A 17449-nucleotide genomic window follows, 5' to 3' on the forward strand; every position below is an offset into this window, starting at 1 on the left:
ACTGAATAGCCAACTATCTAACTAAACAACTAACTAACCAGCCAACTAACTAAATAACTGACTAATTAATTAGTTAACCACCCAACTAACTTGTTAACTAACCAATTACAAAACGAACTACCTACCTACCTACCTACTTACCTACCTACCTAACTAACTTACTAACAAACTAAACAGCTACCTACCTAACTAACTAAACAACCAACCAACTAACTAACAAAAAAACAACTACCTAACCAGCTAACTGTACCAGGAAACGAGCAGGTTGCGCGCTCTGAGGAGCAGAGCCGGAACTATAAGAGCAGAGACGGGAAGTTTCCCGCCGGACTCTAACCGGTGTAACTCCCCTCTGACACTTCAAAACATAACAGCTCGTTGTGTTTTTGGCCAGCGGGCTGTGAGAAAGTGTTGTTTGTGCCCAGTTTTCCGTCGCCATGCCCGTTCCCAGTGACGAGCTGCGGTGGGCGACGCTGGAGGCCCTGCAGCGGTCGGAGAAGGGGAGGCTGCGGTACCGGCCGGACTGGGCGGACCGGGCCGAGGTGAGACACCGGGCCGGGCGGCGCGGGTTAGCCTGCTAGCTGCTAACAGGCCGGGGGGAGCTCTCTGCTCCTTTACACCAACTTCAACACGGATATTCAACAGTTTATCATTTATCCTACCTGACGACGTTAACAGTAAAGATCTAGGATGAGTTGAACAGGCGGATTAGACCAGTTTAATCGTTAATACATTGAACTTGTATGATAAAAACACCAAGTACCGCGCTGGTGATTCGCTGATTAGTCACATTACCTCATTATTCTCGACAAAGTTTACCAAGAACAGTCATTATACTGTGATAAATGTTGCTGATTGTCTTTTCTCTGTGTTTGAGTTTGTTTTTATGCTCTGTTACTCTCATATACCTCCGCTGTTGGTGCTATTTTTCCCACTTTGTAGTCTTAGCATTTCGTAAACAACATTGATTTAGTGTTTGAGAGCGCTCTGTGGCTCAATCTAACCTGCACACACAGCGCCGCAGGTGGAGGGTAACTCTACACATTCACTGCAGTAATACATACACTACTCACAAAAAGTTAGGGATATTTGGCTTTTGGGTGAAATTTATGGAAAATGTATGGAAAGTTCACGCTACAGTGATATTATATCATGAAAGTAGGGCATTTAAGTAGAAGCATACACTGGTGATTTCCTCATCTCAAACAGTTTCTTGAAACAAAAGCCAACAACAGTGGTGGATATACCACAACAAAAAATGTCAGTGTCAATAACTTGTCATGTGCCCTTGAGCATCAATTACAGCTTGACACCGACGTCTCATGCTGTTCACAAGTCGACTTATTGTCTGCTGAGGCATGGCATCCCACTCTTCTTGAAGGGCCGCCCTCAGGACATTGAGGTTCTGGGGTACAGAGCTCCGAGCCTCTACACGGCGACTCAGCTGATCCCATAGGTTTTCTATGGGATTCAGGTCTGAGAAAGTGCAGGCCACTCCATCTGAGGTACCCCAGTCTCCAGCAGCCGTTCCCTAATGATACGACCTCGATGAGCTGGAGCATCAAACACCTGATGTGAATTTTGCCGTTAAACTCCTTGTTAGAGAACAGCAACTTGTGCAAAAAGTACTGAAACATTGAACAGTTGGACATGTGCATTCAAAAGTTTACAGAAGGTCACATTAAGTTCACCTGGAAAGGTTAGAATGCATTTTAGGTTCATCCTGAAATTTCACCCGAAAGCCGAATATCCCTAACGTTTTGTGAGTAGTGTAAGAATAGAGCTTTCCATTTAGTGAGACTTGACACTTTTACCAGCTGGCGGCTTATTTGATATTTTGCATGGAAAATATCAAAATATCAAATGTCACTGAGACAAAATCCTGGAAGTCCTTCTCTGATTGAAGCAACATAAACTATAAGCAGGGTTGCCAGGTCTGTGAGACAAAAGCAGCCAAACAGCAACTCAAAACCAGCCCCAAACCCGCCCAACCTGGGTATAAAAAGGGCCCAAAAATCAGCCCAATACCAGAACTCAAAATATGCCCATAAAAATCCATATAGGCTATGTTGCTTCCAACAACAGTCCAAGTCCAACAGCATTGCTATAATTGCAAAACGCACTATAATATCTATAAAATAACACCATAAACTAAAGGCAATTTCCCGAAACAGTTCTTTCACCTATTTAATTTACAGTATATCAGAACTTAAAATATAATATGGGATACCTTACTTCAGCTGAATGGTGCTGATGATGTGATTGGTCATGTGCTGAGTGGCCTCACACAGCATTGGCATATTATTTGTCTGTGGAGCAGGTGACATATGTGGATAGTTTATATGCTGATCTGGCCCGGAGTCAGTTTGACAGGATTTGGGTATAAACATTGGTCATTCAAAATATGAATCTTTATTCATGTCTGCCCAAGCCCAACCCGCGGACAAAATTTGTTACCCGCGACTGCTCTTAAAAAGTAGCCCAATTTGGCGGAAAAAACGCGGACTTGGCAACCCTGACTATAAGCCAGTCAGCCACACAGACCAACATGTATAGAGTCTTCGGGATTTCTATAGAACAAGAGGAAGACTTGGAGTTGATATGGTTTTGTCTGTTTAGTTGCCTTTGCTCGAGTAATAAATCATATTGCTTCATTTAATCGCAGAGTGCCATTGTTTTTTTTTTCCCCCCCATGGTCGTCTGCATTACCTGTAGATTAATATCAAGCAAGACCTCCAGGATTTTGTCTCTTTGATTTTCATCTTTCCCACTAAAGAGCACTTGTCATGTGAGCCACCAGAGCCATTTGTAAACTAGGCAACAGGATGCAGCATAGTGTTGTGATGTTTTGTTTGGCATAGAGAGTGAAATGAACAGAATGAAAACTTTATTTGATAAAACAGATGACAACAAAGTTTTTATTTGGGGGACATAATTTGTAGTTGAAAAAGGACAGTAAATTGCAAAACATGTTATTGTGATACTCAGCATATCGCAAAATGTGTAAAATTGCAGTTCTGATAATACCGTATCGTGTGGCCTCTGGTCAGCCCTTGTCAGCAGAGGTTTTTAGCACTGTTCCCGCTCACATGGAGACAGATCTGAGTTGAGTGTTTCTGTGTTTCTGCAGGACATCCTTGCCGGCTACAGCGAGGCCCACAGCTTGTCTCCGCAGGCTGGGCTCGTCCTGCAGCGGCTCGGCCGGCAGCCCCTGCAGAAGTCCTTCTCTCTGGGCTCCAGAGACTCCAGCTCCGGCCTCAGCGAAGACATCCCGGCCTCGCTGTCCTCCACTGGCTCCGTCCCGTCCGTCAGCGGCAAGAACCCCGTGCTACTGGATCTGTCAAAGACTGAGAATGAACCGGCAAGTGTCTCTCTAACCCCCAAATACACACCAGCTCCTCTTGTGTTTGACAGAATGACACACCAGACGCCACTCTGAGCTCTGGCAGTTTAATATCACCAAACTTATCAGCCAACACTAATTAAGACATGATTTATAACATTTACTGAATCATTAGGGTTCGTTGATATTTATTTGGCATTCATACGATTCACCAAACATCAATCAATCCTGTAATCTCCACCAAAATACACAGTCCATTCTTAGATGAACACAGACGAGGGTTAACACAATATTGCAAATATGTTTTCTTCTCATTACATTTGAATATTACTGGACATCATAGTGTTGTCCTTTGTCTTAAACTGCTCGTTTAGTTGCAGAGCCTGGATTATCCGTGTTCAGTACACTGGTTTTGACAGAGTTTCATTTCTTTATTTTGGTGGTTAAATATAGTAACAGGTAGCACTGAAAATGCTTGAAAAAATCTAAGTTTGCCTCTCAAATCTGCAGATAGCTTGGTTTTCTAAAAGGTGAGTTAATGATAAACTTACAGAATTTACTGGAGGTGAACATGCCGCTCGCTCGCTCTCTCTCTCTCTCTCTCTCTCTCTCTCTCTCTCTCTCTCTCTCTCTCTCTCTCTCTCTCTCACTATTTGTCCGCCTGTTTTGATTTATTCGTCCTGTTTCTTCATCACGTTTGTGCGCTGCAGGTGGACGAGCCGGTCGTCAGTCCAGTTTCCAGCCCCGCTTCTCCGCCCGCCATCTCCCTGCTGTCGCCCAGAGCCACGCGCATGGCCGGCTGCATCTGCATGCGCGAGGAGCAACACCAGGCGCAGGCCAAGGTGAACCATGGGAAAAATAAACTTGTCCCATCTGAGCTGCTCGACACAGCGAGCTCATGGCTTTCTGACCGTTAGCAAGAAACTGTTTGTCTCATAGTGTTTTATGTTGATTAGGATGGACGGGAGCATAAACATGTGGCAACTTAAACACAGCATGTAAAATAGCATAAAGAAAAGTGATGTTCTAAATTACTACTGTGCATATGCATGTTGAAAAAACAAAAATAGTTCATGAAGTTCATTATTCAGTGGATTGATCAGAGATTAATGACGTTGATGTTGACGGCTGATGTTTTGTGCCACCATTCAGTATCCACAAAAAAATTAATATTCATTGTTTTCACCAGATTTTTATTCTTTGCAAAATGGAAAACATGCAACACTAAAACTCTCCACTGAAAATCAGGATGATATCCAAAAACAAATAAAACATTTCTCACATATTTGTGATGGATTTATTAGACTCCATCAGGCAAATTATAATCAGTTAAAGGTAAAGACTTCCTATAGATAACAGATGTCTTATGATTTCTGCAGTAAACATGTCATCAATCAAGATCATATTCTTCATATCTGAGGTGGACGACACTAGCTGGTTGACTAACTAATCAAATCTCTAATCAACTAATCAAATTCAAGAGTTGAACTAAAATACGACGCAACAAAACAACCGATCATTTTCACTTTCTTTTTCATTTTTAATGTGAGAGTTCAGCTTCTTACCCAACCAGTTGTATCGGCTTCTCCATACGAGTGTAATAAGTTTAACCCATCAGCTCCCGGGACAGTTTGTGCTCCAAAATAACTGAAGTGGATCTGGAACACCACCCAAAGCTGAAAAAAATGTTCACACACACATTCACAACAACACATGGTGGGTTGAGAGTCATCATTAACGGACATTTCAAAATCCCTCAAAATGATGGTGTTTGCCGAGTCATGTGCACTTCGTTCATTTTGGAAAACACTCCCGGAGAAGCACTTGTTCTTGCAGCAGGAAAGAAATTGACAGACAGACTTTGAGAATCTAAAAAAAAAAAAAAAAAAGAATAGCATTGTCTGGGTGAGAATCTCAGATATCAGATTAACCCCGGAGAAAAGATCATCATATTTAGTGCCTAAAACATCAGCAATTCTGCATTTGTACATAATATATGGAGGTGAAGGCCAGTAGTATTGTCTTGTGTCTCCATACAGCACTGAAAACAATTTGATTAATGAGTTAAGTCAATCAGGAGACAGTGTACTGATTATAATTCAAATATTTGATTAATTATTAGAGATGTTAATCGGGTAACACCTCAAAAATGTCGCGGTGTCTCCAGTTCCTTTGAAAGTCGGTATCAACCTGAGTTGTGGGTCTGACCCCTGATCCTCATGCGACGTTCCCCCCTGTGGCTGCAGACGGAGCTGCGGCTGCGGCAGGAGCAGCAGGAGCAGCTGGTGGCGCTGGTGGCGAGCCGCGAGTCGGAGCAGCTCAAGCGCTTCGAGGAGTTCATGGAGCTGAAGCAGCGGCAGGAGTACCAGAGCGTCCGCGACATGATGGACCGAGAGTGAGAGCCACGCACAGCACTCCAGTTTTCTGTTTTTTTTGTTTTGTTTTGTTTTTCTGAACATATCACATGTTGCTTGGTGCTAAAATGCGTTTTTCACTTCACGTGTGGCAGAACTAAAGAGAGCATGGGCCGCCAGGAGAAGCTGAAGGAAGAGCATCGACACAGAATGAAGGTACGGTGGGTCTGTGTGAGCTTCCACACTGAGAGCATGAAAAAAGAATTGTAAATTTAATAGTCACCTTAACTGAAAAGTAAATGGTTTATGTTTGTCTCTAACTGCAACATAACAAACTTTATTTTTTTAGTGTTAATCTCCAGTCCAAAGCGCTCAGAGTTGTAGTTTGAGAACAATCAGCTCATTTAACCTGAACACTTTTTTCCTTTAAATCGCAAAAATAATTGCAGAACTCTTCCATTTTAACCATGCAGGGTTTTTTTCCCTTCCATCTTCTCTTATTAGAGGTTATAAGTTCAGAAAATAGTTACAGCTGTTGTTCATCCAAGGTTGAGAGTTTCTTTGAAAGCATACAGCTGTGCACAGTTGCATTTTCTCTTAGCTCAACATGCAACACAAGGATAAACCAAAACATGTGAAAACAAATGATGATGAGAACAAAACCAATGATAAAATAAAAAACAATGACACCATATTGCAGCATCATTAGAGAGTGTATAAATAAATATTGTATTCTGTAGTCATAAGGACTCTTACATAGAAAGACACCTGTAATGAACATGAACCTCCTGTAGGCCAGCAGGGGGCTTGTTATGTCAGTGCTCCTATAACTCGTGTAGTGAAGACATTAAAACACACTCGGTGTGTGTGTGAAAGTGTACTGATCGTGCTCCTTGCTGCCTCAGATCCTGAACCTGCGGCTGCGGGAGGCGGAGCAGCAGCGTCTGCGGGAGGCGGAGCTGGAGCGCCAGCGGCAGGCGGAGGGCCGGGAGAGGCTGCGCAACCTCAACACCATCCAGGAGGAAATCCTGCAGCTCAACCAGCTGCTGGAGCCGTCCGGCCAGACCAAGACGGGCCCCGCCGGCCCCGAGCTCAGCTCCTACAGCACCCGGGGCAACCAGCTGTGCTCGCAGGTGTCCGAGGTGGTGCGGACCACCGCCGAGGTCAGTGACTCACTTTGTTTCAACAAATGATAGTCAGGATATAATGATGATAGGTTATAAGTTATTTCAACATTATAACGTTTTTCCAATTTACTCCTTGATTAAGATTGATGCTTGTTAATCTCAATTTTATGGTGTGGTCCTACTAGTAGGGGCTCTTTTAAAATGTTCATAGAGAAACTGCCTGGAAGAGTTTTTTTTATAATTATGTGTCCAAAATCTGTTTTAGCTGCAGCTGCTGAGCCAGAGCTCTCTCCAAAGAGCACCACTCTCTGCTTTAGTGTTCCTTACTTTATCATTTTAATTTGATTTTTTCTTCTGTTTTTTACCAATTTCAGCATTAAATTTTGAATGCAGTTCGTATGAAATTTCCAGTTACGACACAAGTTTTTCCAACATGTCCAGTTCACCATGTGGGTGCAGGGAGGCTCGTCACACCTCGAGCTGGCTGCCTTTGTTGTTTTCTGCACGTCCCATATAGAGAGAAAGAGAGATAAATCGACGGATAGATAGATACTTTATTGATCCTGGAGGAAATTTAGACTTCCAGTAGCTCAGTACAATAAATACACACAATACGATAAATACACTCAGTGCAAATTAGAAATTAGAAATGCACATCATATTTGTAGCCTGCAGTAAAATCGCCTGAACATGAAACAGTGGCCTGTACACCACACATTAGCCTGAAGCAATTGTATAACCTGAAATCCTGACAAATTAGCTTATGCAGTAAAAAAGTGTTGTTTCCATGCCTCTGTTTCTCGGTTTATGAATTAAGTTTTGAACTGCTCGCGTTGCAGCCTCCTGTCAGCGCCTGTGTAACTTCTCCCTGACGGTTTGCAGGGCGAGTTCCCCAGCGTGGACGACATGACGGTGGCCGAGCGAGCGCTGCACGAGATGCGAGCGCTGATCCGGCTGATGCAGGAGGAGACGGCCAAGGCCCAGGAGAAGAAGAAGAAGGAGCAGGAGGAGGAGGAGGAGCGCAGGAAGCAGGCGGCGCTGCAGGCACAGCAGGAGGAGCAGAAGAAGGCGGCGCAGACGGCCAAAGAGAAGGCCCAGAGGAAAGGTGAGGGCAGTGAGAATGAGCCGCAGGGTTTTTTTAAGGAACGCTGTTTTGTGGAGCTCAAACAATCAAAATTTACCTGTGAAAAACTCGGCAGCAGCTCTTTTTACAATGACACATCTACCAGATATGATCTACTTTTGTTGGGAACTATTTCCTGCTGAAGAGCACCAGCAAACTGTATCTATCCGCCCTGAATTCATACTCTTTGGAGATGTGTGTGTATATATACGTTTCACAAGAGATGGTGTATGTCCCAAAGCATCTCCAACATCTTTGAAAAAACACTTTGAGGCAAACAGGATTTAGGAGTAATGTCAAAAGTTGCATATTGCCCCTTTAAGGCTGCATCTCATAACCTCAGAAGAACCCCAGAAAAGACGCTGATGATAAATTACATGGAGGTCTGGTAATGAGCGAGCGTGTGGGTGTGTTTGTTCAGACGAACGAGAGGCAGAGATGAGGAAAGTAAACGAAGAGAACGTGTGTTCCCTAGAGGGGAAACTTCAGGAGTTTCTGCACCTTTTTTGTTCCTCAGATAAAAGGTTTTTCTTGTGGAACCTCGGTGCTCAGGGACTGTGGAGGATGTCTCGGCTGCACAAACCACATGAAGAACATCCCTCATTTCATTGATACAACAAATCCTAAATATCCCCAGCGTAGGTGCTGCAGAAGCTGCACACACGGCGCTGTGCTGGGAGAAAACATCTAGGGACAGAAAGGAAGTCTAAGATGAAGAGCTGCAATGATCAATTAACTACCAGCAATTAAATTAATCGCCAGCTGTTTTGATAATCAATTAATCATGTTGAGTCATTTTAAAAATAAATTTTAATGTAAATTTCCTGATTCCAACTTCTCAATTGTGAATAGTTTCTGATTTCTTTAGTCCTAAACTAAATATCTTTTTGTGGACTGCTGGTTGGGACAAAACAAGACATTTGACATCAACACTTTGTCCTGTGGGAAATTGTTATCAGGATGTTCCATCATTTTCAAACGACTAATCAATTAATTTATAAAATAATGGACAGATTAATCGAAAATAGTTGCAGCTCTAGTCAGATGTTAAAGGCAGAATGAGCAGGATTTGTCATATTGCCTTTAAGGAACAGATTTCCGGGGACGGCGGCTCCTGGTGTCGGTGATCTGTTTGAATTTCGACGTCCTGTCGTGCATTTTGAAGTGACAGCGTCTTCCCTCCTCAGGCCTGCAGACGAGCGCTGAGGACAGCACGCTCAAGTGGCTCAAGCAGCTGCAGGACATGTCGGCTCAGTGCTCGCAGTCCTTCGAGGACCTGAACGCCGCCCGGGACGTCCAGGTGGGTTTCTGCGTCTCTGCATTGATGTTGATTATGGCAGCACATTTTTGCTTGTTAGCCTCACTCTTACACCCACAATCACCAGTGACCAGCCGTGATTTTTTTTTTCAAGTCCTCATTTATTCTTTAGGTGGCTGGTGGTTGCTGGGCTTGTGGGTGGCAGACAAAAAAAAGCACTGATTCTTTCTCTGACTTTGAACCATTCAAACACAATTGCTTCTGTTTCTTTGTTTGCACAAAAATAATAATAAAAAAACTTGACTGCCACCTAACATTTTGGCTATAAAATGTTCACATTGAAACTATAGAGCAGACTTGGTGCTGTGAACAAACGGCTGTCTTTTTTTTTTTCCTCAGACAAAGAAGCTGAAGATGGAGCTGCAGAAAGCAGCCACCATCCCCGTCAGCCAGATCTCCACCATCTCCGGCTCCCAGCTGCGAGAAGTCTTCGACAAGATCGACCGGCTGCTGTCGGGACGGGCCGTGGTGTCGGGGGGCAAGTCCATCTGCACCTCGCAGCACCCCAAGGCCCTGGACTTTGTCACCTTCAAGCTGGCTGAGAAGTTTGTGGTGAGTCTGCAGAGCCACACAAACTGCAAACAGGTTTGGACTTGAGAGTTGACTGAGCTGTGTGTGTGTGTGTGTACGACATTTCAAAGTGTTCACACCACCAAGACGTGCACTGCAAAAATGCAAAATCTTACAAAGATTATTTGTCTTATTTCAAGTCAAAAATGTCTTATTTCAAGTCAAAAATGTCTTATTTCTAGTCAAAATGTCTCATTACACGTAAAATAAGACATGATCACCTCAGAAGTAACTTGTTTTTAGACAATTTTCACTTGTTTCAAGTGAAAATTTGCTTGTTTCATTGGCAAAATTTGCCAGTGGAAAAAGTGAAAATTCACTTGAAATAAGTGAAAATTAGCTAGAAACAAGAAACAAATTTTGCCAATGAAACAAAATGCTCATTTCACCCAGAGGAAAAAAAACATGAGGTAAACATGACAAACAGCAGAAATAAAAGTGAATTTAGGGTGTCTTATCCCTTTTAACATGAGCAGTTTCAGTTTGAATAAATCCACTCAGCCAAGCAGGATTAGTACCTCACTTTTCCTTTTGACACACACAGGAGATTGAATGTGTATTCACAGTGGGGGTATGTGAACTACCTGACACTGCCAGGGTCAGTGTGTTGGCCAAGGACAAGAACTGTATATATATTTTCATTTTATTCCTGTTTTTAGCGTTTCTGTGCACGCATAACCAAAACCTAAAAACCCAGAAGAGACATAATGACGGCTCACCCTCTGAGGGTTTAGTGACGCTGAGGTTGTTTCCCCTGCAGAGACAAGGAGAGGAGGAGGTGGCCTCTCACTACGAGGCAGCTTTCCCCATCGCCGCCGTGGCCTCGGGCATCTGGGAGCTGCACCCCAAAGTGGGCGACCTCATCCTCGCCCACCTGCACAAGAAGTGCCCGTACGCCGTGCCGCATTACCCGGCCATGAAGAACGGCATGTCTGTGGAGGAATACCAGAGGTCAGCGACAGAAACGGTCTTTCTCTCTGCTAGTGGTGTCAAGAGATTAAAAAAATTGAGAGATTAATTAATTATGATCTGTAATTAATTGATCTAATTAATCTCTTTTTTAATCTCACCTAAAATTGCTGAGAAAAGCCCTGAACTTGAAATATTTCCCTTTAAATTCATTACATTATTGTAGCAGATCAGTCCGATGCGGGTCGGGGGGACGACCCCTCTTTTTCAAGACCCTTTTTTGGAAAAAAAAAAAAAAAAAATTATATGGACAAAATCTTGTTTGAATAAAAAAGCCACCGGTCGGCATCAGGCGGGCCGGCCGCGGCACCGGGTCTGGTCTGCCGGATCTGACAGGTGAGCGGCGCAAACATAGCCTAGCCTACTGCCATATCAATTTTTGTTCATACGCGGCTGCAATGACTGCGCAATGCGGCCATTCGCCGGTAATCGCGGCATCAGGCGAGCCTACCAACTGGTTTACATATGCACAATAGGCCTACATGTATATTTGCTTAGACCCCAATATTAGACGAGGGCGTTTTTTCAGGGCATTTTCAATGGAAAAAATATCGTCTTATATTCGGATGAATACGGTAATGTATTAACTTTGATCACGCAACCTTTTCTTCCACCTCCTCTCCTCTCCTCTCCTCCACAGTCAGACACACACACACGAGTCGCGACACCCCCTCCTCAACATACGCTGCCTGTTTACAACGGACTCGGACTGTTGGGGCGGGTGTTAATCAAAACAAACCAATCATGTCTTGACCTCTTCACAGGTTGCTGGCCTCTGATTGGCCTGGCCTGTCTCTCTGACTTAAAAAAAAAAAAAAAAAAGATCAGACTGGTGAGGCCAGCCGGACCGGACCGACAGCTGATTGGCCTGGCCGGCGACCTGTTTAAAAAAAAAAAAAAAAAAAAAAAAAGACGGACGGGCCACCGGGCCAGTGACAGGCCGGCACAAACACAATGGCAGCCAATCAATGTCCACTTCAGGGTGTGACTGACCATTGTTTTCCACCCCCAACAACTTAAGCACAGGAAGCCCAACGCCTACAAACCGATTTTATAAAAAGTAAAATTAGAGATTAAAAATTAGATTAACTCGATTAAAAAACATAACGCGCTAAATATGACTGTAATTAATTAATCTCAATTAACGCGATAATTTGACACCACTACTCTCTGCTTCCTTTTAGGTCATTTACACAAACATACACATGATAAAAATAAGAATAAAACTCACTTAAGAAGCTTGAAGGGGTTTCTAGAGGCGCCCCATGTAAAACAGAAAGAGGAAAAACATGACAAAGATCAAATGACAGCAAGACGCAACACACAGGAGAGCAGCAGGAAAACACACAAACAAGAATTAAAGGAAATAAAACAGGTCTGATATTCATAATGACATGTGAAAGAGTGTGTGTGTGTGTGCATGAAAAAAGCATGAACAGCGTCTTGTTTTAGTGACACAAACGCCTCGTGGTTTGATTTAACACACGGGCGTCTGGAATTATTTGAACATGCATGTCTGGGAAAATCTGAAATTTGGAAAATAAACTCAATAATTTCCGGACCTTTTTTTTTTTTTTTTTTTTTTTTTTTTTTTTTCTTTCTAATTTATTTATGGAAAGAAAACAAAATTCATGAGAATATTCTGGAAAAAATGCCATCACATTGCTCATTTCTTGCCTCTGAGTCAGATTATAGCTTACTAAGGATGAGCAATATTTATTGGTCAACAAATAATAATAATGAGTTTTAGACCCTAAATCTAGAAAATATTTTTGAGGCAAGAATCATGTGTGTTTTTTTTGTTTGTTTTTTTTTTTGTGTTGTGGAAAGGAAAAACCTGCATTGTGTAAAACGTGAGACCTGGAACTGTTTTGTATGTTTGTTTGTTTTTTTGTTTTTTTTAAAATCACCTGGTTCTTGTTCAACAGGGTTCTGGGATACCGTGTGGATGACTCCGGGGTCGAAGGTCAGGACAGCTTCCTGAAGAGGATGTCGGGAATGATCCGCCTCTACGCCGCCATCACACAGCAGCGGTGGCCCTACGGCTCCAGACAAGGGGTACGCACCGCCACACTAACCGCTGGCTTTTATTTATTTTTGCACACATTAATTAATTAACGCTGCAGGCATTTCTGTCATGAAACAGTAGAACCAAACTACTGTAAAACAAGAAAATCAATAGATGGATTAGGAAGGACTCCACTGGGGGTGGAAAAATACAAAATTTCAGTGGTGAAAAACCAAAAACATCCCATCTGCTCAAATTCAGCTCTTTCTGCGCAGCTTTGGAAACATCTGGAATTATTGTCATCACCTTCAGGTCCAGAAAAAAAGTTTTGTAATTTAACAGAAAGATGTGGACCTCCTATGAAGCGAAAATCAGATGTCCAGTTCCAGTATACACACAACATACTACATGTTTACTAAAAATCTTCACTTACACTTTATTGTGGCCTGCAGTCACATTTCCCAGCTTATACTGAACATAATGAACGCTAAAAAAAAACAAAACAAAACCCTTCAAAACCTCACCGAGTAGATCAAGCTGCTGAATTTGTGAACCTTTTTAAAGGGAAACTGATGTGAAAACATTAAAATATTTCAACGTGCATGACAGAGCTTGAATGTTCTATGGAAATATTTGGACTGATACTAATGATTACTTTCATTGTTGATCAATTTGTTGATTATTCTCTCATCATTTAGTGTTTGAAGTGTGAAAGGCTGGAAAAAAAAGTGATGGGAAATGACGACTTCATATGCCTCTTAGTCTGACCAACAGCCCAAAAAAACGTATTAATTTTATAAAGATACAAAGGAAGAAATGGAACATAATAAAAATTAACAATTATTTTTCTGTTAGTCAGCTTTACTGTTTTTTAACAAATGGCTTTAGCGCTGACTGATGACCACAGCTCTGCTCTCTGCTCCTCAGCCTGGTCCTCACGGCCTGAATCACGGCTGGCGTTGGCTCGCTCAGATGCTCAACATGGAGCCGCTGGCCGACGTCACGGCGACGCTGCTGTTCGACTTCCTGGAGGTCAGTCCCCGCTCAAAGCTGCGGTGTTGAGTTTTGTCCGTCAGCGTCTTAACATCACATGAAGGTAGCGATGGCGAAAATGGAAAATTTTCTTGGTCGACCACCGGGCCTCATTAATCGGTTTATTTCGGTTAACCGAGAATATTATTTGACTGTCTGTAAAGTTTACAGACCGTCAAGAACCGTGTGACCGTGTCCGTTCTGTACCACGGATCTCCCCTCAGCAGGCCCAAAACCAATTCAGACATGAGATAATATGGAACACCATTCATCCCAAAGTCAGATATTGTACATAGCCTACATGATATCCTACAAACATGTAATTTACGCATGTTGCTTACCGTGGTGTAGAAGAAATCTCTTTCTCTCCTTGGGAAAAATATTGTCTCCATATTCCTCGATGAGTTTGCTTGGTGGTTTTATGACTCTTGCAGACTTGCAGGACATACTTTGTCCAAAACTGTACGTGATCAGCATAAGCTCGGCTCGCTTCTCCCGTCGCCATGGTTACCGTATTCAACTGCATGTGGGTTCATGAGCAACTTCTTAGCTTTCAGGAACAGTTGGCATTTTTTCGATCGGTCAAACCTTATGGTAGTTACGGTATTTACAATATGACATGCGCATTTGAGTCGGCGACGACACGCTCGGCCTTAAAATTAACCGACAAGATTATTCAGTTAAAGTTCAAACGGTCAACAACCGGTCAAACGACCACCGGTTAGCATCCCTACATGAAGGATGTGGCCTCGCTGTACGGAGCGTCATGTGCACACGGTTGTGATTTAGTGACGTTAAAGCAAAAATCCTGGATTGTAGAGCGAGAGTCACGGTACCCATTTTTAAAGAAATCAAACGCCTCTTTTCTTGTGATTTTCTTTCTGTTTGAATTGGAAAGTAGATCCGGCAGGTAGCGTCTGCAGGAATCGTCCACATGGTAACCTTACGCCTGGAAGAAACAACCCTGACAGCACTTTGTCAAATAATTGTAATTACATGAAGGAAAAAAAAAAAAAGCTTGACAACACACACACACTGCAGCACAGGACTGTAAGGTGGCTCTAGAAAACCCCCTCAGCTGACGTGTGTGTGTGTGTGTGTGTGTGTGTGTCCCGTGCCTGCTGCAGGTGTGCGGTCACGCCCTGGTGAAGCAGTACCAGGCTCAGTTCTGGAAGCTCATCCTGCTCGTTAAGGAGGAATATTTACCGAGGTACGTTCACACTCTGAGGTTCAGACGATCAGCCGAGCCGAGCCGAGTTTCCCCCGCTCACCTGCAACACGACTCTTTGTTTTTGTTTTGTTTGTTTTTTTTCCCTAGGATTGAAGCGGTGACCAGCGCCGGGCAGATGGGCTCCGTCACAAGACTCAAACAGTTTCTAGAGGCGAGTCACTCAGTGCTATTTTTATTTTTTAAAATTTTTTCCTCCACATTGGTTGTGGCCTCCATCTTCACTACTCAGTAAAGCTGACACTAACATTTATTTTCATTTCACATTCATTTTCTTGATTAATCTGTCAGTTATTATCATCATTATTATTACTATTTTTTTTAATTAATCATTTTGTCTATCCAGTGTCTATGATAATAATAATAATAATAATAATGATAATTTCCCAGCACAAGTTAGCAGAGCCCAAATGTGACTTTTAATTTGCACATCTTGTGAAGCTCCAACCAGCAGATATTTGGGATTTTTACTTGATGAATGCCCAAACTGATAACCAGCTGCTGGTTGAGTGCAGCTCCAGTGTTAGTTTGGTTTTTAAGGAGAAGAAGCCCGGCGGTGCCTCTGGGCGGCTCACCTGGCAGTTAAACTCACCGTCCCGTAACCAGAACGTCACAGGTTTGATCATGTGTCTCGATGTGCGTCACTGAGGCTGCGTTCACACCTTTTTTTTCTTTCTGTTTAAGATGAGATAAACTTTATTGATCTGTGTTGGGGAGGTCCTTTGCTCTTGCTCAGCTCACACAGGAGCCTCTGTGATCCTGCAGCTCGGTCCTCAGCAGCTCGTCCTCGTTTGGGACTTTGAGGGGCTCGGCCTCGGCCTCGGTCCACGTAAACCACTCAGCTGAGGCGGATCTACGGGTGGGCCTGGATGGGCGTAGGCCCACCCAGATTGACAGCTTGCCCACCCTATCAGATTCAAGACCAAAAAATAACTAACTAAATAAATAAATGTCCTTTTTCCAACGTTTATTTTATGCTCGTTTACAAATATGCAAATAGGTATATAGGCTAGACAGCAAAAACAAAAAAGTCATGCAAGAAAGTTTTTTTTTTTCTTCCTGACGTACTACGTCACGTTACACGCTGTCAAAAGGCGGTTAAAAAAATAAACAAAATGAAATAACAGGCCCATCCAGAATTTTTTAGGCCCACCCATTAGCCATGTTCTGTATCCACCACGGCCACTCAGCCTCCTTTTGATCATTCCACTTCCTGTTCCCTGCAGTTTTTAAGACGTTTTTTAAGACGTTCTGAAGCAGATTTGCTCTCATGTTTGTAGCTAACAGACCTTTGCAGTCACTCCTCAGCTCAGACGGATGCATTTTGGGAGATTTTCAAAAAGGCCTCCTTGAGCACAGAGTCTTTAAATACAGACAAATAAAGTTGCTTTTTTTCTTTAAAAAAAAAAAAAAAAAAAAATCCATCTGTGTAGAAATGAATCAGCCCAGTGACTGGAATTTTGGGCTGCGGATTATTTCCAAAACTGCTTGTCTCAGGTGTTTTTTGTTTTTTTTCTCTTTTATCTTAATGAAAATCTTGGTTTGTGCTGTGTAAAAACACTGACGGTGATGTTTTGCCCTCCGCTCGCAGACGTCACTGCAGAGCCGGCAGATCAGTCCGCCCAAAGGCCAGCTGACCTCCTCCTTCTGGAGCTCGTGACGGAGCCGGAGTCCAACCTCGCCGCGGGAAGCCGCCGCCACGCACCGACCCGAGAGGTGAACCTGCTCTGCCGGACGCTCCGACGGGAAACCAGCCGCCGTCCGGAGGCTGGGACTCACCGGGGCGGAAAGCGAAGCCGGCGTGGAACATTGTGGACTGAGCGATGGACTGGAAAGAGACGTTTTGATTCACTAAAATCTCAGACAAAACTACGTCCTCATCAGACTCGCCTGCGCCTGAAATACTCAGCATCTGACTCGCAGCTCAGAGTTTTACGATATGCAATTTATACACGCAAAAAAAAAAAAAAAAATCCTGTCTTCCAGTCATCATGCATGTTCACACTTGGTTTGAAGTTTGCCTTTTCGCATTTTGGCGCCCGTGTGTCAAAATGCACCGAATGAATGTTGCCTCTCTTTTTTTTTTTTGCAAGATTTTTATTTTTAGCCGTTTGATTTGTGCTTTTGTTCTCTTTTGTTGAACTCTATGAAATCAACTGTTATTTGACTTACAGCCTCGCTATTTAAGTTTTTATATCGCACCGTGTGGATCAGAGATTTGTGTTTTGATGAAATGTCACTTAATTATTGCTGGTGAAGTTGCTCGGAAGATGAGAAATGTGAGATGTTTCACTACAAAAGTGCTACAAATGTCCATTTTGAACACAGGAAAACAGAAACACAGAAGTATTTTACCAACAGATAAAATGTGAGAAAACCT

General features: G+C 43.1%; 1 protein-coding gene across 1 annotated transcript; it reads left to right on the forward strand.

The window, feature by feature from the left end:
* The first annotated feature begins 318 nt into the window (after window positions 1-318).
* gle1 (GLE1 RNA export mediator) lies at window positions 319-17111 on the forward strand. The gene is made up of 15 exons (XM_030060847.1): window positions 319-539; window positions 3128-3358; window positions 4051-4182; window positions 5587-5735; window positions 5850-5910; window positions 6600-6857; window positions 7704-7926; window positions 9132-9244; window positions 9602-9814; window positions 10593-10783; window positions 12730-12859; window positions 13737-13841; window positions 14969-15051; window positions 15160-15223; window positions 16661-17111. The coding sequence occupies exons 1-15, from the start codon at window positions 435-437 to the stop codon at window positions 16727-16729; spliced, it is 2127 nt and encodes a 708-aa protein (XP_029916707.1). The 5' UTR covers window positions 319-434; the 3' UTR covers window positions 16730-17111.
* The last annotated feature ends 338 nt before the right edge of the window (window positions 17112-17449 follow it).

This window comes from Myripristis murdjan, chromosome 9 (assembly GCF_902150065.1).
Source record: "Myripristis murdjan chromosome 9, fMyrMur1.1, whole genome shotgun sequence".
Lineage (NCBI taxonomy): Eukaryota > Metazoa > Chordata > Actinopteri > Holocentriformes > Holocentridae > Myripristis > Myripristis murdjan.

Bases quoted from the DNA above. Each gene is read 5' to 3' on its own strand.
- gle1 (XM_030060847.1), top strand. From the start codon at position 435: ATGCCCGTTCCCAGTGACGAGCTGCGGTGGGCGACGCTGGAGGCCCTG. The intron at 7,927-9,131 runs GTGAGGGCAGTG...TTCCCTCCTCAG, and splicing joins AGAGAAGGCCCAGAGGAAAG to GCCTGCAGACGAGCGCTGAG. The intron at 9,245-9,601 runs GTGGGTTTCTGC...TTTTTTCCTCAG, and splicing joins ACGCCGCCCGGGACGTCCAG to ACAAAGAAGCTGAAGATGGA.